This window comes from Haplochromis burtoni, unplaced genomic scaffold (genome assembly GCF_018398535.1).
Source record: "Haplochromis burtoni strain Fernald_Lab_line unplaced genomic scaffold, NCSU_Asbu1 Contig_211, whole genome shotgun sequence".
Lineage (NCBI taxonomy): Eukaryota > Metazoa > Chordata > Actinopteri > Cichliformes > Cichlidae > Haplochromis > Haplochromis burtoni.
The window spans coordinates 151,455-173,690 of record NW_024582572.1 but is presented as its reverse complement, the minus strand read 5'-3'; the positions used below and the strand labels follow the sequence as shown (position 1 = coordinate 173,690).

General features: G+C 41.4%; 1 protein-coding gene across 1 annotated transcript in view; it reads right to left on the bottom strand.

The window, feature by feature from the left end:
• The window catches only part of itpr3 (inositol 1,4,5-trisphosphate receptor, type 3), a 66,288-nt gene extending 45,676 nt beyond the window's left edge, over positions 1-20,612 (bottom strand). Inside the window, exons 1-2 of the mRNA XM_042226410.1 lie at positions 20,521-20,612; positions 1,546-1,616 (exon numbers count right to left, since the gene is read on the bottom strand). Of these exons, the coding sequence (XP_042082344.1) occupies positions 1,546-1,616; positions 20,521-20,612 (163 nt within the window). The remainder of the gene's footprint in view (positions 1-1,545; positions 1,617-20,520) is intronic.
• Positions 20,613-22,236: the final 1,624 nt, after the last annotated feature.

Here is a 22,236-nt window from a genome sequence, read left to right as displayed (position 1 = left end):
AGCAGTTTTAAAAAGGTGAGTTTTGAGTTGTTTTTTAAAAACAGCTACTGAGTCCACAGTTCTTAATGTTTGGGGGAGAGAGTTCCACAGTCTCGGGGCCACAGTGGCAAAAGCTCTGTCACCCTAGTCCTCCTCTTAGTATTTTTTAAAGCAAGTAAGCCCTGATCAGATGACCTCAAAGACCTGCTAGGGGACATGGGCTGTAGCAGATCAAAGATGTAGGCGGTGCCAGTCCGTGCACAGCTCTGTAGGTCAAGACCAGGATCTTAAAATACTCTAAATTTAACAGGAAGCCAGTGTAACTGAGATAATAACGGTGTCACATGTGAGTACTTGGAGGATTTTGTCAAAAGCCTAGCTGCAGCGTTTTGCACAACCTGCAGACGATCCAGAGAACCTTTGCTTAGACACATAAACAGCGAATTACAATAATCCAAGCGTGACGAAATAAATGCATGTATAGCAATCTCAAGTTCAGAGCGAGATAAAATCGGGCTTAGCTTAGCCACATTTCTTAAATGATAAAAACAAGACCGAACCAGAGATTTCACATGCCCATCCAATGTGAGACTCGAGTCAAAGGTGACACCTAAATTCCTGATAGAGGATTTAACATAAAGTGAGAGAGGACCAAGGGCTTTCACTATCTGCGATAGAAACCTATCAGGGGCGCATACGAGGACTTCGGTTTTCCCCTCGTTGAGTTGGAGGAAATTTGCAGCCATCCAACGTTTGATCAAATCTAAGCAATCATTCAGACGCTGAAGCTTAGATAAATCCTGGGCATAAAAGAAACGTACAACTGAATATCATCAGCATAACAGTGATAAGAAATGTCCTCAAAAGAGCCCATTATATGCTGGAGGGGGAGAAGATAAATTAAATAACTAATGCCAAGATTGCCCAAATTTAAATAAAAAAGGAACATAGTTCATGAGGGCAAAGACTTATGATAAAGAGAGAGATTATTTATTTGTAAAATTAGTTTAAACAGTCAGCACAGTGAACTTCAGTCCATCAGTCTACCTGTCTATACACTGCTCTTCATGTCTTCTTTGTTTTGCTATCAGATGGTTTTGTTTTTCCATGTGGACTCTTGTCAGCCAGCAGTAATGCTGAGGAAATGTGTGAGATGTTTAAATGCAATTTAACAATTTCATAAGTTTGATCATCAGACACAGGAGCCGCTGTCTGTTCTGGATTTTAACTTTTTTTACTTTTTGCTGTCAGTCTCTGTTTGTGGTCCACTTATAAACTGGTTCAGCTGCTCAGTGAGAGCAGATGGTGAAGTAAGTTTATAAGAGAGAGAAACCATCAGAGAGCAGCTGGTGGAAAACTTCTCCTCCAATGGTCTCTGATGATCATAGCTGGACTAACATCACACGCACTCCATTTATATTTCATACAACACACTGGAGGTTTCATTCATCGTCATGAATCTGTTTATCACTTAAATAGAGCAGCAGACATTTATACCAAATTAAATAAATACCAGAATACCATTACTGATCCAAAACACAGCAACACAGCAACAGTCATTCTTACCCCTGAATTTCTTTGGGGGGTTGTCCAAATCTCCAGCAGCTGGCTCAACCACACATCGGTCATCTACCAACCTGCAGACAGACAAAGAACAGGAAACATGCCGTCAACAGTGGCGTCACTCAGAGGGAGAGCCCAACAACATCACAGCAAGTAAACATTACATACTTTTCTTATGCTTATTTCTAGCTCCATGTTATACAGCAATTATATACATGTAAAGCAATTAAAGTAGTTTTGTGTGATTCACAGTTCAGAAAAATCCTTTATCTTACACCAGGCTTCGATGAGCCCCTTCAGTTCATCCTTTGTCTGAAACAAGCACATTAACCTTTCTTACCATCCAGGTAAGACTAAATACCTGAGTTTTCACCAGATCCCACATAAAAAAAATCACCACGTATTAAGACATGACATTAAGTGGGACTCAAAAAGAAAAAAACAAAATAAAATCTCATGTTTTAGGCGCTCAGGTGCTCTGCTGATGAAAAATCACCCTTTAAAATTCATGTCAGGAACCTGATGACAAGGCAAAAAGTCTTAGACAGGCTTAGAGACCAGTCAGCAGCAGCCAGGTGACCGCTGCTTGTTATGGAAAAAATCCCCAAGAAAGTGAGTTTGATGTCTGTTGCTGTGAATTGCCCAAGTCGGTAGGGAAAAAACTATATTCTCTAACTGGTTAGCCCGGGGTGGCAGAAGGTTGCTGGCCATAAAGAGGCATGCAGTCCTGCACCAAAAACCTTCTTGTGATTGGTCACTAGAAGTTTGCCACAATCACCTGTACCCCCCTGCCATGGGAGGTGCCCACTCCCAAACACTCGCCTGCTTTCAGTTTCTGGCACTTTTTCCAGTTAATGAATACACATCCTTTTCTTTCCTGGTGACCAGAGGTTTCTGAGGGCGTCGCTGACCTGTGTGACTGAGGCTGTAGGTTTTTTTTGGGTTCAGAAGTATGCAGCTCTGTAGTTTGAAGGTTGTAGAGACAACATTGTAGAGAGTCACATGACCTAACAAGCTGAAATGACAGTCGGGTTGAAGAACAGTACTTTGGGGTTTTGTTGTAATGCTTTTACAATTTATATTTTTTTAAATAATTAATTACAAACAAACTTGGAGAAAATAATTAAAAATAATTATAATAATTGACTAACTATACGTGGCATTTACTTTGTATCTTAAAAATGTTAAAAAAAACAGTCCAGTACAATCCTGTTAACGAAACCTTAGAAGTACAATGGAACTAAATAAATGAAATAAATATAACACTTGTCAGTGAAGCTACGCAGAGATCAATGCCGATAAACTGATTTCCAGTGAAATCTGACAAAACAGCCGGTAGCGTTTGGTGACAGGTCACTGATTAAAGCTTCTTCTCCCACAGATGGTCTAATTTGGAAAGTTGTAAGTAGGGTGTGAAATATCTTGTTGATATGTTAAACAGCAGAAGCACAGTCATTTTAAGAGGTGACAGGAAGCAACACTCTGCAGTCTCGTGAAGACGTTTGTGGTAACTCTGCATCTATTTTTAGACAACTTTTCTCATTAAACGGGTTGGAGGTTTTCAACCAGTGCTGCCAAGACACAAGCTGTGAGCGGTGACTCTGCCCCCATCGGTACAGATTAAACTGATCGACAGCGTGTTCAGCTCAAAACATCTGAGAGCACTTTATAGCCCTGCATTGTTTTCTGTTAGTTTCCTGACATTAACCTAGAAATAATAGGCAGCTTAGATGATTTAGAACCAAACTGAAGAATAACAGACTGACCACGCTAACAGTCACACTTCTTATATGTGTCTACAGTGGTGTGAAACAGAAAGGTTTCATAGGAGTTCAGCAGTGCAGTCTTGTGAATAAGAACGATGATTCAGCGCTCAGCACCTTTAGCAAGAAGTTCTCTTTTTCTGTTTGACAGTCTCTCGTAGTGTTGTGGAAGAACTTTAATCCGCTCTCCTCTACAAAGATCTCTTGATGTTTGTGGGCAGTTGTTTAAACACAGCTCTCTTAAGGTTGAGGTCTGGACATCTGACTGGGCCACTGCAACACATTCATTCTTTTCATTTTCAGCTGCTGTGCTTGGGATCATTATTCTGCTTCATCACTCACTTTGTGCCAAGATTTAGCGTTTGGACAGATGCCTCACATTTAGAATATGTAGGAATACACAGGAGTGATTTTTAATTCTTAACTGCAATTTTCTAAAAAGCGGTAAGAATTAAAATACAAAAAATAAAAACAAAAGATTAACTTGCAGGTAAAGAAAAAAATACTAAATGAAAAGGAGTCTGCTTTCTCCTCCTCTCTGACGCTGTTGTTTCAGTTTCTTCAGTTGCACTTTCTGTATGTTTAAACAGTATGCTGATGGAGAATGGGCAAGCATGTTGGTTTAGATTAGCGTATGCACAGTGGTAAGAACAACATAGAATGGTGCTCCAACCGTAATTTTACCTGCACACTGTTTTTTGTGCAGTGTGAGAACATTTCTATACAAGTATTAGAGGATTCATTTGTTCCAGAGAAACAGGCCATATTTGTTCAGTCTTTTTCTAATTGTACTGAGATAAACTTTAACATGTAACGTGCTAATTCAGGTCCGTCCGTGTTTTATCTCTTGGGTTTTGTGTTATGTCTCTGAGCATTGCACTGTCTGATGTTGGAATACATTTGTGCGGAGAATATTGTGGCATTTTCTTAACACAGAAAACCGCTCTGGACTACTTCTGGTCAGTCATCATAAATATTCCTTTTGTATGTGTGAAACAACTATCAACCTGAACTAGCTGGTATTTATTTGTGCACCATAAAATTGAACTTCTACCACGTTTTGTTATGGTAGAAATGATGTCCCTTTATCTATTTTATTCACTTCACTTTTAAAATCTTTCTAACACACAGTGGAAGTGATTTAAGTTTTGGAATATAATAATAATAATAACAGTTACAGTAATCAATTCGAGAGATAATAAGATTATGGACGAGAATGGCAGTGGCATGAGGAGTGAGGAAGGGGCGGAGGCGTTACGGAGTTGAAAATATGCTGCACGTGTGACATTATTGATACTGTCGAGAATGACACCCAAGCTTTTCACAGAGGGAGAGATAGGAACAGACGAATTATTGATAGTTAGAGAAAAAATCATTAATTCTGGATAGCGATAGTTTAGTGCCAACCAGGAGAAATTGTGATTTATTGCTGTTGAGTTTAAGGAAGTTGGAGGAGAACCAGGAATTGAGTTCAGCCAAGCAGAAGAGTGGAGGAAGAGTAGAATCGGGTTTGGTAGAGAGGTAAAGCTGGGTGTCATCGGCATAGCGGTGGAACTGAATGTTATATTTACGAAAAATGTGTCCGAGCGAAAGAAAGTAAATGATGAAAAGCAGGGGCCTGAGGACAGATCCCTGAGGCACCCCAGTAGATAGAGGAGAAGGCTGAGAAGTGAAGGATTTTAATTGAATAAACTGAGTGCGGTCAGACAGGTATGATTTAAACCAGGCTAAGGGAGTATGAGAGAGGCCAATAGAAGCTAATCTGCTAAGAAGAATGGGGTGAGAGATGGTGTCAAAGGCTGCACTCAGATCAAGGAGAATAAGGATGGAGAGAGACCAGAATCAGCTGCCATAAGAAGGTCGTTTGTTATTTTTATAAGAGCAGTTTCGGTGCTATGCAGAGGACGGAAACCAGACTGGAACTGTTCGTAAAGGTTATTATCAGTGAGGTGTAGATGGACATGTGAAGCAACTATTTATGTAGCAACGATATTTATTTCATCTTTGTTTTCTTATTTAGGAGTGTTCGGCGCCTTCCTTTAGTTAACCGCTGTGACACACTCACTGGTTTGTGCAGGCACATTAAGAGGTGTTATTATAACAGTTTTCACCAGCTGATCTGAGTGAAAGCGAGGACACGGCACACACAGTGGCTAACATCTTGTGATTAACTTATGCCAAGTTAGCTAGTTCTCCTTTTGAACCCAAGCATTAGCATAATTTACTAAATAAACTTCATGTTCAAATGTTTTCTGGGGTGAAAGGAGCCGTTTTCCCATATAATGCAACACAGTCTATGGACTACGTCTGCAACCATAAAAGCTACTGGTGGCCATTAAAGATAAAGGATGTTTAAGGCACTTTTTAAACACTATGATTAGTAGCATTGTGATAGTGGAAGAACTAAAAGAAAATTAGTCCCAGTGAGGGGCTTCCACAGAGTCACAGCCATGATTAGATTACAGGTTCCTAAGGAAGTAAGTCCACAAACCCACAAAGAAAAAGTGGATCAGTTGGTCCTCAAAATGGACCAAGAGGTTTCCTCACTGAGAGACAGAAAAGAACTAGATCACAGATACATGGCTAAAGAAAGAATACAAGATGAAATACTTGGATAGGCTAGGACATGCAGAACAGGAAGAGAAGGGGGCTGCTAAAGAAACATTCGGAAGGAGTGGGGTGGGGGGTTATTTAAGCCTTGGGAGTTGTAGCTATGGAGCTGGAAACTTGCAGTGAATGGAGTTCACCCTATCCATTAAAAGGCAGCACTGATTTCTTCAGAGACATGCTCCACCCTCTGGTTTGCATGTTTGTGGTGAGGGATTCAAATTGCAACAAGATAATGAGCTTAAACGCACCACAATGTTAACATGTGCAGACCAAAGTGCAGGGCAACAATGTCAGCGCGTGCTGCCCATTAGTCTAGCGACATTTAACACTGTGTCTGTGTGTATTTGCTGCCAAAACAGGCCTGACTTATCGAGGCATCAACTCCACTAGATCCCTAAGGTGTGCTGTGTTACCTGTCACCAACATGTTAGCAACAGATCCTTTGAATCCTGTAAGTTGGGAGGTGGGGCATCCATGGACTGGACTTGTTTGTCCAGCGCATTCCACAGATGCTTATTTGGACTGATATCTGTAGAATATGGAGGACAAGTCAACACCTGAAATGCAGATTTTTCTTCCTCAAAGCATTCTGGAACCATGTTTGTTTTGTTGCAGTACGCATTGTCCCACTGAAAAACGCCACACCCACCAGGGAAGGCAAAAGGATGTGCGTGGTCTACAATACATTGGTAGAAGCTGCGTGTCAAAGTGACATCCACATGAATGGCAGGACCCAAAGTTTCCCAGCACCCAACACCTGGTAATGCACACACTTGACCATCCACATGATGAAAAATAAAACATGATTCATCAGACCAGGCCACTTTCTTCCACTGGGTGATCAGGGTGATCATGGCTCAAAGAGTTGGCAGTTTGCTTTGTAACCGGAAGGTTGCCGGTTCGAGCCCCGGCTCGGACAGTCTCGGTTGTTGTGTCCTTGGGCAAGACACTTCACCTGCCACTTACTGGTGTTGGCCAGAGGGTGCGATATGACAGCCTCGCTTCTGTCAGTCTGCCCCAGGGCAGCTGTGGCTACAACTATAGCTGCCTCCACCAGTGAGTGAATGAACAGTGGAATTGTAAAGGGCTTTGGGTGCCTGAGTAAATCGGTTTGGCTGAGATTAAAGTTTTTACACAGCTGAATAAACGTCAAGCAGACAGCTGATTATCAGAAGTGTGAGATGCTCGAGAATATACTCCAGTGTCCTGTTATATTTTAGATAGCAAGGAGCAGACGGCTGAGTTTATTAAACTTCACGAAACAATCTGCAAATTTCATTAAAATTTAATAAACTATCATCTTGTCTTTATTTTTAGTTAGCACATACCTTAAACACTTAAAGCTGTAAGCTAATGATAGTTATATAAGAGCAGATGCTGCTGGTGCAATAAGCTGTACGTTTTACGTTCAATGGATGATGATCTGATTAGTCGACTATCAAAATAATCGTTTGTGGCAGCCCTAGTCAGCACGGGCACCCCGACCAGTCTGTAGCTACACAGCCCCCTGCACAGCAGAGTGTGCTGCACTGTGTATTCAGACACCGTTCTATCAGAACCAACGTTAACTTCTTGAGTATTTGAGCTACTATAGTTTGTCTGTCAGATCAAACCACACAGGCCTGTCTTTGCTCCCCATGTGCATCAGTGAGCCTTGGTCATCCGTGACCGTGTCACTGGTTCAACACTATTTCTTCCCACTGCAGACTGGGAACACCCCACAAGAGTTGCAGGTGTGTAGCTGCTCTGACCCAGTTACAAAATATTGACTTACTCCCTAATATATCTCCACCGTTAAGTTTTTTAATACATGAAATTACTTTGACTCATTTACTCTGGCAGTGAATTTCAGTAAGAGCAGTACTCACAACCAAATCCAAGATGGATGTCATGGTGTCGTGACATCCATCTTGCATACGTACCAAAACACAAAACCCTCTGCAACATATTTCAACCTTCCTTGAAGTTTCAGCAGATTACAAAACCTCACTAAGTAAGGTGATGGAGCTCTAACTTTCCATAACCAAATACAGCTTCATCCGTTGGGTCTGCCTTCTCTGCTTTTGGTGATTTTTGTGTTAAATATGACTATTTAAGGATCTGCCGCTGACAGCTGACTATGCAGAGCATGACTCCGCGTGTGCGTGTGCTCATTAGAGTAAATCCCTGTTATTATTGCTGCTTAGGAAACACCAGGAGACAGACATACAAAGACCTCTGGCAGTCTGACACACACACATGCACATGCAAATACACACTTGTATTTCCAAAACTTCATTTCAGCTTATAAAATATAATTATCTTCACCTTCAATTATAAATTCTTAACAATGAAATCTTTGAATTGACTTTATGAAAATTGCTTCATTTAATCTGTGTAAACAGATTTATGTGACTACAAAACACACACACAGACACACACACACACATTCATGCACTGAGGCTGCGCACAGCGGGATTACTTTTGCACTTTAACTACTTTCAGCAGGATACCAGTGTGTCACACATCCTATTGACTCCTTTGTGGAGATTAAAAGCAATTCCCGTTAATGTAATCATTCCATTTAAGAATGAATACCTGGTTTAAGGTTCATTTTAAGTTAAGTCTCCAGGAAATGTCCCCTGCAGTGACGGAAACATGTCTACACGTGTAACACACTGACTCACTGATTCTCCATCTGCTTGTCTTTGATCTGAAGGAAAATCTTGAAAAGGTGATCTCACCTTCATCATGACACACTCATCATTGTTGTGCATTATTATACTGAGTGTATAAAAGAAGCTTGTTTTGAAGCTCTCTCATGGTGACCATCATTATCTGAATAATATTTTGCATTGTGGTGCAAACTAAACCACAACCTGTAGACAAATCAGGTGTCTGCAAAATGACTGTGAAAAGCTCCAACGTCCACGTATTTGTGGCTCATCAGTCACAAAGCTGCTTTTATAAGCTCACTTCAAACAAAGAATCAAACTGAGGAAGGATGGATGGTGTGCAGAGGCTACTGTCATGTTCGTTCATTCATTTGTTTACTCGGCTGAATGCCAGTGGGTAGGTACACAAATCAGGTTTAGTTCACTCTAGCAAAAGTTTATTCACCCTTACCTGACAAAGCCAGAGGTAAAGCAGAAAGAAACAAAACCTTTTCTTAGTTTTTCTTAGTAAATTCGGTTTTCCTGCTTCTGTCTTTCTTTCCTGTTTTATCATTGTCCTCTTCCTTTGCATTTTGCATTTTTCCTTCCTTTCCTTTGTCTTTTCTTTCCACCTCTCTTTCTGCTGGCATTTTCCAATCCTCTCTTCTTGTCTTTCTTTAAAAAAAACTGTCCCTAGTTTTGAAAAAGTCCTCCCTTGCCTCCCTTTTTGTTTTCTTTTCTCCCTTTTTTCCTTCTGCCGCATCTACTTGCTGTGATTTCCAGACATCCTCTTTATGTTTCTTTCTACTCTTGAGGTGGGATTTTCTTCCCCCCCAGTGATACCAGCGTAGCTACAAAAACAGCCAATCAGTCCCTTTGTCTTTTTTTTCTTTGCCCGCCTGTCCCGTTTGGTTGTTTTGTCATCAGAATCGTTGTCTAAAGGCCGAGAAAGATGCCCAGCGGATGTACTTTACCAAGTGCACCATCCCGGCCTTGCCGTACTGGTCCATTTGATTGACCTTTGTTTTTATTGTTTATTTTATTTTATTTTCAGTTGTTACATACGGGACAGACATGACTGGGGGAAGGGAAATGGAGAAAAAGAGGGAGGGAAAGAAAAGCAGCAGGGAAGAGGAACGGTGAGTCCCTTTGTCTGCCTGTCAGGTGTGTGCATGTCTTTCAGGACGTTTGTGCTCTTGATTGCTCCATTCACACAAACTCAGGTGTGTTGACTTAGCCACTGAAATGCTCTGCACCCCTACAAGTGACCACATTTTAAGAAACAACGATTTCAGGACTGACATACAAAGGCCTTCACACAGTCTATCTAAATAAATCCAATCCCTGAACCCCCAATTTCGTTAGCTTGCTGCTATTAAGAGATTCACTTTTAATTTGCTTACAGTGTAAATAGGATAAAATAGGTATAAATTGTATATAATGATGGTAGAAAGTCAGAAATCTGCAGGTGCGCCCAACAGCAGTAGATCAGAGATGTTGATTAATGAAGTGCATTGATCTGAAACTGAAATAAGAGCTATTTATTTAAAGGAGCAGCAGTCTAAGCAGAGAGGCCTAGACCCCATCTCGCAAGAGCCATGAGGCCTTTTCCCAGTTGGCTATGTCTGAAACACCTCACCTAGAGGGCACCCAGCACACATCCTGGTGCTTGAACCACCACAACTGCATCTCTATTCTGAGCTCTTATTAATGACCAAGGCCCTCTGCCAATCTAATGCTGAGTACTGCATTTCTCCTGTTTGTGTCAATCTTATTTCATCAGTCACACTCACAGCCATAGGTCAGGAACAGAAATTGAGAGCTTTATTTTCAAGCTCAGCTCTTTTTTTAACCAAAATAAAAGAGAAAAAACAGCATCCATATGCCTGCATGTTTTCACCAGCCCATATGTCAAACTCCATCAAAATATGAAACATGAAAAAAGCAAAAAAAAACAAAGAAAACAAAAACTCCACGAAAACTATTCACTGACCTAAATACCGCTCACTATCATAATACTTCATAAAACTGAATTCATTTCAGGCTTCCTTCCATCCCAGAGATTTCCCCTTGACTGGCTTTGGAACGCCAGCAGAACTGGAGGCAGCGGCCGGATGGAGCTCTGGGTGGTTCTGCTTCGACTGCACCCAGTCAGGCGTGGAGATGGTTTGATCGATAGATAAAAGTCCTTTTTAACTTTGCTTCTTTGACATGGAGAAAATTTTAAATGCAGTAGTTTTAACAGTATTTATGCCAAGGCAATAGTTGTTTTTTGTTTCGTTTTTCTGTCCCTCCTTCTTCTGCTGCAGGAGGAGAGACATTTAAATGTGGATCCAGGTGTTTGAATAAACACAGATGTTTTCCATGTTTCCCTCCCAGAAAACAGCAAATGAACTGGCAGGCCACAGATTTCAATGATGCTGAGTGACAACTCAAATCTCCTTGGAGACCAGATCCTTTTCCAAAGTGACTTTAGTAAACTCAGCTGCAGACAGAAGAGTAAAGTGCAGCAAGTGAACACAAAACACAGTAATTGTCAGGGTTCATGGGTCACTGACCCATGGTTTTCAATTTGTTTATGTGAACTGTTTATTTTCCATATGTTCACATTTCCTTTATACCAGCCTTCACCAAGCTGTGAGTCCTGGGTTTGGGTCCTATCTTCTCCACATCCATCCATCCATCCATCCATCCATCCATCCATCCATCCATCCATCCATCCATCCATCTTCTTCCGCTTATTTGAGGCTGGGTCGCAGGAGCAGCAGCCTAAGCAGAGAAGCCCAGACCTCCCTCTCCCCAGCCACCTCCTCCAGCTTGTCCAGGGGAACACCAAGGCGTTCCCAAGACAGTCGAGAGATATAATCACTCTGCCCCGGGACCTCTTCTCAATGGGACATGCTCAGAACACCTCACCCAGGAGGCGCCCAGGAGGCATCCTTGTCAAATGCCCGAAACAGCTCAACTGGCTCCTTTCGATGCGGAGGAGCAGCGGCTCTACTCTGGCAACCAGGAGGTGAAACTGCTGAGTAGTCCAAAGTGCTGAATCTCAAGTGGCATCATTTGTGGTGTCATTAGCACCCTGAACGTCACCTAGCCATCATGGGACTTATTAGAGCAATATAACAGTCAACATGTGGATGAATGTTAAGTGGTCTATGGCAGTCTTTCTCAAAGTGTGGTAGGCGTACCACTAGTGATACTTGGGCTCTCTCTGGTGGTACGCGGGAAATCTCCAATTTTTTTTTTTAAGATTAAATAATATACCATTGTGGAGGTATGCAAAGACGATGCAAGAGTTCCCGAGGCTCTTCTGGGAGCCAACCAGAAAAGTCTCCCCGAGCGTGAGTCCTCTATGAAGAGCAGCCTTTCCTTATCGCTAGTGGTCGTGGCAGCGGGGAGTTGGTGAGGCCAGCTCGCACTGGCAACTGTCGGATGGAGACGTGAGTGAAGAGGAACCCAACAATCAGACAGCCTCAAAAGAGGCTGTCTGATTGTTGGGTTTTCTCTCTATTTTCGAAGGGTCTTTAACTTCCAATATAAAGGGCCTTAAGGTGACTGTTGCTGTGATTTGGCGATATGTAAATAAAATGGGATTCAATTCAAAAACATCTTTTATTCCATTTTTTTATTTTTGCTGGAACCCATAACTGAAATTAGAATGTAACCACGATGAAACTGCAGTTTTTGCTTCTGTAAAAGGTAAGAACGGGTATTTTACCAAAAAATGGTCTAAAACACTCAAAAACCGCCTGAAGCATCTCTGCATATGTCCTTCAACTATTCTTGTAGTAGGGAGTGCCCCTGTAATTTCCATTGTTGTTTTGCATACCAGAAAAATTCTATTTTTTTCATGATGTTTCAGCTCATTGTTCTCATTACTCACCACCTGCTTTGAATTAGTGTGCAGGGAGGAGAGCCGGAGATGTTTCAACATTTACGTAGCGTTCCCCTGTGACCATCACATGATCGCAGGCTGACACGTTGCTCTCACAATGTTTATTTAGTAGATCTTTTTTCTGGGAAGGAGACAACTAACTAATCTCTCTGAGAACGCGAAGATGGCATGTGTCTGCAGTGTGTTGTTAGTAGTTGTACTTTACTACCTCAGCAGCTCAGTGCTTCTGTTTGAATCCTGTTTGTGTTGATCCAGCTGAATTTGACTGTAGGGAAACCAGTAGGTTCATCCACTCATACTTCACTCACTGTCTCACCTGGCAGGAACTCCCTATTCAAATGTCTCAAAGTAAAGAGTGAACAGAAGCCACACACATGCCAAAACATCAAAATGTGGCCCTTAAGGTATATAAAACACAGAAATCAACAACTGTGCCACATTTGGCTTATGAGTGGCATGAAAGGAGATTAGATTAGGCCTTTGTGCTCTTCAAGAGTGTGTTGTCATTTTCATGCAAATACTTGCAGAAAACAAAACAGCACCATCCCCATCTCGGTTCATGGGGAAAATAATCCTGCTTTTGATTGATTCCCTTAGTATATGTATGACAACAGCTTCAAAATGGGACCTCAGTAATGAATGGTTGGCACCATGGTGACTACATTCACCTTAGTGGACGGGAACCAGGTGGCCCTTTATTTTATCATAAAGAATGGGTATAAAGAATGGGTATAAAGTTGGTGCTCACTGAAGCCCACTCAAGTTGTTCCACACACTGGAACAAAACAGATTGGTGACATTAAGTTAATATCAGAAATACAGAAACAAATGGAGTGTAGAGAAAAAAACTGCTGCCACAAATTGCTCAGAAACGGGTTCTGTAAAGTGCAACTGTTATTGTAATAAGGGATTTTGTATTACATGCTCATATTTCTCTATTTGGTTATTTTTTGTATTTTGTTTTGTTTTATTGTCCCATGTCTGGTTTTGTTCTGGTCAATTTCTATCATTTTCCTTCTATGCTTTCCAGGGCACGTCTCCCTGGAGAGAGATTTTAATCTTAAAGGAGTTCTTGTTTAAGTGATAGTTCAATAAAATGTGAAAACAACTGTGGGTTAAACCCTCCATCAAACGGATAAATGTTCCACTCTGACCGTGTTTTTGTTCTCTTTCACTGCAAGACTTTGAGGTAGGTCAGGTTCCTTTTGTTTGATTAAAGGGTGGAGGAAGTGCAGAGATATTTACTTTTCTCTTGTCTAAGATGCTAGCATGGGCAAACTACTGAGCAGTTAGCATGTCGACATTAGTGTGTAATGCTTATCCAAACCACAGACGTTTGGGGACTTGACATCATTGATATTGTTTTGATATGAAGGTTACATAGAATGAAAATATGGATAATTGTTGTGGTTACATTTTTACAGATGTATATTTTATAGTGTGGGACTATACTAAAAATGTTTATTTGGGCCCAGGAGATTTCTTTGTTACAGTACTATAAGTGGACACTAGGATAAGGGGCAATAAAGGGAATTTCACATTATTGTGGAAAATTAGAGTGTAAGTAAAATTCAAACTTTTTGAATTTATACTAGAGTCACCTTCATTGGTGATAAAATAAAGTCCCAACACTCTCATCTTCCACCTGCACAAATCTGAACATTTGTTGACTTTGGTTGTTTTATAATGCAATAAACTAAATATGTTGGGGGTCTTGAATACAGATAGTTGAAGGCATTTTTTCATAAATGTTTTCCATTGTGTATAAGTCTGAATATGGTGACTTGCATGAAATGTCTGGAATTCCTGATGTGGACATTTTAAAATCGGAGTTAATGAAGCCTTCTGGTAAATGGACTGATTCTTATATAGCGCCTTTCTACTCTCCCGAAGTACGCAAAGCACTCTACACAACATGCCACATTCACCCAGTCACACCAACACTTCCTTCTAAGCTTTTAGCTTCCTAGCTAACATTCATACTGGATGAATCGGAGAGCAACTTAGGGTTTGCATCTTGTCCAAGGATACTTGGCATGCAGACTGGAGGAGCCAGGGATCAAACCACTAACCTTTTGATCAGTAGATGACCTCCTCTTCTAGGGGTGCAACAATACATGTATCAGTATTGAACCGTTCGATACAGTGCTTTTGGTTCGGTACGCATATGTATCGAACAATACAACATTTTCAATTTATTTTATCAACTTTTCTTCTGACGATGCTGTCTGTGTTGAGCGCTCAGTGGATCTGCGCTCGACTACTCCGCATTTGCCGCGTTATGGCGTTAAAGTCATTTTAACGAGATTAACGCTGACAGCACTAGTGGGAACACAATGAATATGACTGCACATTTACTCCGACATCATCCTAGTGCAAAGACAAGTGGAAGCAGACAAAAACAACAAGCAGCATGCTACAAACTTTACCCGAGTCATTTAGACAGCCGTTAGCACATGATTCTCCTTATGGGGACCTGATATGTTTAATATGCTGCTGAGAATATAGCCCAGAAGAAGCGTATAGTATAGCTTTTATTTTGGAAAGAGCCATTTCTCTGTAATAAACTCTCTTTTCCAAAGATGAGTGATTTCTCATCAGATAGATTTATTTTTTTATTACTTTGTTGTTTCAGCAACATTAAATTTAAAAACTGTACTTTTGAGTTAAAATATATATTTATAATTTTAATAAATGACAAATTAAAAAGGCATGAACATTTTTTTTGTATCGAAAAAATATCGAACTGTGACACCAAAGTATCGAACCGAACCGTGAATTTTGTGTATCGTTGCACCCCTATACTCTACCCCCCTGAGCTACAGCCACCCCCTGCTAGCTATTAAATGATAGAATGTGAATTTGGACCTGTATGGAAGGAAAGGTGCAGAGTTTACTAGAGTCCCCGGGTTCATGCTTAGACTATATGGACCATATGTGTTGGTTGGTAAAGTCCCATTCTGAAGTCTCAGTGTTGACTGCTGTTGTGTTGACTATTTGAAGCCAGAAATGACCATATTTGAATGAGAGAATGGACTGCTGCCAGCCCATAATGTTAGCACTGAAACTTTAGAGTACTAATAAAATTGAAGAATTTTGCTCACCTAAACTGAATTTGCAGACAAACTGTACTTCACAGCAGGCCATGTTTATTTCCTGAGAACTTTACCTGAATGCTTCCAATGCTTCAAAAGGCACCAGCAACACAAATATGTTATCTGACTCTCTCCTGGAAAGGTAAAGCCATCAGATAATAAGCAGTTACAACTGCCTGTGCTGAAAAACCTGTCAGTTAAAAAAAGCCTGTACAGTTGAGGGATATAGATACAGATAACACCAAAACAGTATGTTGTACCAGGTTATAAACGTTCTTTTTAACACTGTAAAGCTGGACGTTTTCATCTGGGACTATATGGGGATTTTCTTTTTTAGACCCTGCCTCAACTGCCATTGAAGAAAGTGAAGTTTTTTCTGTTGCACTTCCTACTTGGCTTCCTTTCAGCCCTGAAGAATAGAGGTAGACCCCTTACAATGTTCAAACTACCTGCCTAATTTTGTCTAGCTCCCCTTGAGAATGGGTGGGCAAAACATGACTCTTGCCTGTGACGTCACCATAATTATTAAAGGGTGACCTATAGTTTTTATTGTATTTGTTCAGATCAGTGTGGCAGTCAATGAATAAAGCTGTAAAGGTCAAGACTGAGTCAAATTCAAAGGAGTGCGTGTAAGACCATGGTACAGGAAACACACACAAACGCTGGTACATATATCTTTGTGAGGACTCTGTGACATAACACATTTTCAAGACCATAACGCAAAAATGAAAGCCTCCCTATTGTTACTGAATACTGATTCTAATCTTAACCTGAAAAACAAATCTGAACCTAAAGAAAGTTTTGACCAGACACAAAGTCCTCATAAAGCGAACATTAACAACAGCAGGGACAAATGCACAAACTGGCAATGGAAATCTCTCTTGGACATGCCGAGTACCACTTCCTTTTCCTGCCAAGCAATCAGACAGCGCTGCCGCTACCCTATGCAGCATGTTTGTGTTAAAGGTTGTGCTGGAGATAGTGAAACATCAGCAATTCCAGAAGACTCTGGACAATATTAGGAAAAAGATGATCTGTTGCACTTGTTCTAGTTTCTTTACTTCAATCTTCTGTAATTTTTGAATTTTATTGAAATAACACATGTAAGAGAAAGTTAGTAAAAATCAGAAACCACTAAAACATAAAGTAATGTTTTCCTGGTTGCACTCCTCTCCTGATCTCGTCGATAACAAATGTAACATACAAGCAGAAAAGCTGGTAGGTGTGTAATGAGTGCATTAACTCTGAAGCAGCCTTCATGCACGACCATTCTCCCTGTAACTTATTAAGACTTTCGACCTACAAAGGGCTTTAGTGGACTCTAGCTGATTTCTGAAACCCTTTTGGCAAAGACAAGATGCTTGACACACTTCATAGTCAATACTCTGTGATGTGCTGCAGAAACATTTTGGTTCATAACAGGAACGCACTGATTGTTGAAATCGCTTATTGAAATATATGGTTAATGTCATTTGGGGGTTTATTTGTTTTTCTGATTAATTTCACTCATTTTCAGTACGGTGAAAAAAGTTTTTGTAGATTCAAGAACTGAGAAGAACTGTTTGACAGTGATTAAAATAGTATTTTTGCACCAACGAGGAAATTCCCACAGAGCTATTAGCTGGAAAGTGGACAAGTGGAGGACCAAAGAAGTGGCAGGACTGAAGATCTATCTATAGCTGATCACACAGGAGGTGAGGGTAGGGATGTCACCGAGCCTGATACTTAGGGTAGCTCTCAACACAATAAAAACACAGTGGTACGTGTTTGCTTCTGGCCCTAGAGTTGATCCAGTTCTACCTACTGTTTGCCGAAGCCTCTTCAAGTGGTCTCGGGCGAAGGTTGGCTGTCAGGAAGCCATTCTTAAGGAAGCAAACCAAGGCTGAGGTATGCCAGTTACTGTGACAACAACTAAACTGAACATCGGTAACAACACCTTTTAAGGACTCGTGAATCTAAATTTGAATTTTTTAGTTCAAATTGTCATCGATATGTATGGAGGACGTCAACAGGAAAGTACAACCGCCATCCGCAACCATCTGTAAAACAATGTAGGCTCTGCTATGGTTTGGGGCTATGTGTCAACCAGTGGTGTTGGAGATCTTTTTCAAAACTGATGGAATTATGAACTTACTAAATAGTAGGTTGCTCAAGACTTCTGCAAAATACTATAGCTGCATCTCTTCTTCATAATAGCATGTATTTATTTATTTCAGTCTGTCCAAAAGCCTAAAACCGCCGCCCCTCAAGGGGCCTCACACCAGGACAACTAACTCTTGCAGCTGAATAATGACTTCTAGCAAATGTCTAGTCATCAACTTGCTTGCTAAAGCAACAGAAAGACAGACTTGTCAGGTCAGGCAGAGATACTGAAGGTGGTCCTGCTGGAGTGTCCCACAGGTCCAATGGTGGCTGCTGAATTTTTAGGCATTTCTAGAGCATCATTAGGACTTAAATGAGCCAGCATTACTGTTGCATCAAATTTGATCAAGTATGTGAGTTAAAGTTTTAAAACAGGTTCGGCAACATCAGTATCACAAATTTACTCTTGTAAGAACATTATTAACCATCTGACTTTTGAGTAGGTGGGATCTCACGGTGCCCTGGTGATGGGGATCTTAACGGGGTCTCTCATCCAGACTGTTTTGTTCATGTGTCGCCTTACAGATGTAAGGTATCACTGAGTGACCGTGGGGATTTCCTTCCCCCTGAAATAAGGTGAAAAAGGGTCCAGTTTGATCCATTTAGATTCAGTGATGTGATTATGGCACTTTATAATAAAGTGTACTGTTACTGCTGTAGTGGTGATGCTAACGCTACACAAGTCCCAGAGCAGGAGGGCTGCTTTCATATTAACCTCCATCAAAGCAGACATTAAGGCCACTGATGCTGGCCATTAGAAAGTTTCTAAAAACTTCTAAACTGGTTTCACTATTCAGACCTGAAAGCAATGTCCATCCATAACATACACTCAGTGGGTGCACAGTGCACCACTGTTGACCTGCACCACCTGCTTTCAGTGGGTGTCACTCATTCTCACACTGCCCAAATCAATCTAAAACCAAAAGCTTCAAAGCCTTCATTTTAAAAATATGTTCAACAAGTTCTCTCAGCACAGGACAAAGTCTGGTATGTTTTCACAAAAACACACTTTTTTTGCAGGGAAAAGCACACACACAGAAGCTTCTCCACAAAAACAAAAAATGCGCATATGTCACCTTCCTTCTTTCAAAACACTGACGAGCCTGTACACTTCTTCACCTCAGAGTCAGTCTATCGTCTCTGGAGTTCTGGATAAAGCAGTTCATTGCACGGACTATTTTTCCATCACCTGTGAAACTTTGCAAATGCAAATATTGTCTTTGCTCTTTTTTCTTTAACTGCAGGCTTTCTGCATTAAAGCAGCTGCTCCTGATGCACGTAGACCTATAATAACTCCTCTGTTTCAGGCTTTTTTTAATGTCTCTTTATGGATATTATTCACAATCAGTGGTGGGCAGTATATCATATATATCAGTCATATTTTAACCATAATATGACAAATAGTTCCACTACAGCGAAGAGACAAACAAGAGGTTAAATTCATGATAGTCAGAAGCATTGATGTGGATCTGAAGAGGAAACCGGCGCTGACAGCATACTCACAGTTTAATCACACTATTTAATAATCCACAACTAATTCACTTCAACAGGGCAAATATCAAAAACACAATACTTTGTGAAACATACATGTACTAGCAATGACTGCATATTTACACAATGACATCATAGTGTTGTCTTGATACATGCTCAGTCTTCCAGGTCAGAGTTTCTATATAACAGCCCTTACTGCAAACAGTAAACTGTTATTACTATATTAGACAAGGTTGAACTACACATCCTAAAAGCCAGGTACACACAACTAAGAAACAGTGTATCAGATATCAGTCCAGTCCTCTCTTAAAAAGCTGTAATGGTTATGGTGACAAGTGGCCAACAAGCTATATTGTTTAATTCCACTGAATTGTGTTGCATGGTGCTCTGTGTTTTTACATGCATCAGCAGCAGTGCACCTGTTGCTATCAGGAGAGTTAGTTTGGACTTATTTCATGTCTGGTATTGCATCCTTTTTTAAAAAAAACATAAGTGCCAAATTACTGTCAGGCGAGTGAGCACTGAAATGCTCCACTCACAATACAACCCTCTCTGTTTGGTTTAAAGCTTGTAAGGAGGCTACTGCTGCTGTCAGCTCCGGTTATATTATCAGACTGAACTGAGATGAGACTAGTGCACATAAATCCGCTCAAAAGAAAAGAAAAAGAAAGAAAGAATATTTCGTCATTATTTTAATGGGAAGGTTGCCGGTTCGAGCCCCGGCTCGGACAGTCTCGGTCGTTGTGTCCTTGGGCAAGACACTTCACCTACTGCCCGATAGCGCGATATGGCAGCCTCGCTTCTGTCAGTCTGCCCGAGGGCAGCTGTGGCTACAACTGTAGCTGCCTCCACCAGTGTGTGAATGAATAGTGGAATTGTAAAGCGCTTTAAGGGTCTAGAAAAGCGCATATAAATGCAATCCATTATTATTTATCTTTTTCCTGTTTTGGGTTGTTGTGCCAGTAAATATAAACCCTTTAACTTTATTTTACTTCCATGTGTTTGTTTGTTATGTTTTATTTTACAAAGTTGAGAAAACAAGATTAAAGTGGAGTCTGATGTTGTTTGATGGAAGAATGCTTCCCAGTCTCTTCCTCACAGGGACGGATAGTCAACAACTAATCATTCAACACTGTGTCGGCTCAGCGCTGAGCACTGACACCTGAAGCCACGTGTCGATCTACAGAACCCAGTTTAAACTCCTCATCTTCAGGTTTTAATGAAGCTGGGGGCTTCGCTCAGGCTGTTAACGGATGTGTGCGCACAGAAGTACAACGAAGGTGTTCACAGTCATTTCCACAGCGCACAAGTGCACACAGAGCACATGACAGTGACGGTACACTCACCCCAGCGTGCTGATGAAGCCGTTCACCGTGCCCTCGGCATACAGGGATACAATGTCCCCGATGTGGAGGAAGCTGGATGCAGAGTCAGACATTCTGCAGCTGATTTATTTCAACAGCGAGAGGAACCCGCAGGTAGAGCCGAGAGAGAGGAACTTTCTCCCCGCTCCTGTCCTCTCCTCTCCGCGTGTGGAAGTTCAGAAGCAGCGAAGAAAGTCAAAGTTTCCTCCTCGCATGCAGCGGCTGGAGTCCTGAGAGTTCAGGAGAACCTCTTTACATTCACCCCGCTTCAGTCCTGCCGTCTTCAAGGACTCACCGGCGGCTGCTGCTGCATGACAGCGAACTGTGGAAGAAAAACACTCTGAAGGAGCTCGCAAACTTTTTACAACAGGAGCGCAACGGGGGCCCACCGCTGATCCGTACCTGAGTCTGCAGAGAGGCCGTGCGGAGCACCGGAGGAAACATCTGTGTGGAGATCTCGCCGCAGGTTAAAGTGTTCACACAGAGGCGCAGACACGCAACGCGACCTGCTCCGTCCCTCCCTCTCAGTGTGTGTGTGTGGTGGTGGGGGTGTGCACGCTCGCGCGCTCACGCCGAAGACTCGGGTACTAAAAACCAGGAAGTGAGTTAAGGCGTTGATAAGACTGACAGACGGCTTCAAGAAAGAAAAAATGCGCGCGCACACACACACGGGTGTAGTGAACGCAACGCGAGCTCGGAGGCCGGTGTGACGCGTGCACTGGCAGCCTGCAGGACGTGTCCGTGCGCTCCCGAGTTTAGTGACATGTAGCCAGAAACGGTTCAAATCAAAAATCGGTCAGAATATTTGATCATAAATACAGCGAGGAGAAAAGATTCAGATAAACTGGACCTCTTGTGTAACTCTGTGCAGCCGCTGCATGTAAAAAGGCTGCACAGAGTTCAGATGTTATTTTGCAATCAATAAAATGTTTCTATTTAAACTGTAAATGCAAGTAAAATTCAGAATCTTATCTAACATATCTAGTATAGTACAGGCTCCCATTTGAACAAATAAGTAAAGCTTTATAATACATTTAGAATTCACCCGCCACTTCATTAGGTACACCAGTTCAACCTTTTATGTTTGCAGAAGAGCACAGTGCATTAGATCTCCACGCAGATGGGCTACAACAGAAGACCACAGCATCTGCCACTCCTGTCAGCTAAGAACAGGAAACTGAGGCTACACTTCACAGGGGCCTGAACTGACAGAAGGCCTACACTTTTAGTCTCTTAGCAACAAATGAGCCTCATTTAAATAGCACAGCCTACATGACCATTGGTTTTTGGTTTTTTTTGGGGTTTTTTTTGCCTGTCCCGTTTGGCTCTTTTGCATCAGAATTGTTGTCTAAAGACAAAGAAAGATGCCCAACGGATTTACTTTACCAAATTGACCATCCCAGCCTTGCCATAATGGTCCATTTGATTCACCTTTTATTGTTTATTTTATTTTCACTTACTGAATACGGGACAGACTTGACTGTGGGAAAGAAGGGGAGAAAGAAAGAGGGAAAGAGAAACAGCTGAGAAGAGGGACGGGGGAGAAGGGTAAAAAACAACAGAATGGGCAGAAAAAAAAAGAAAAAAGAAAATGCATATATCAATCACCTGGATCACCTGCTGAGAAAGAAAAAAGAAAACAAGCAGAAGAGAACGAGAGTAATAGAATAAACAACATCACAATGATATATGGGAATA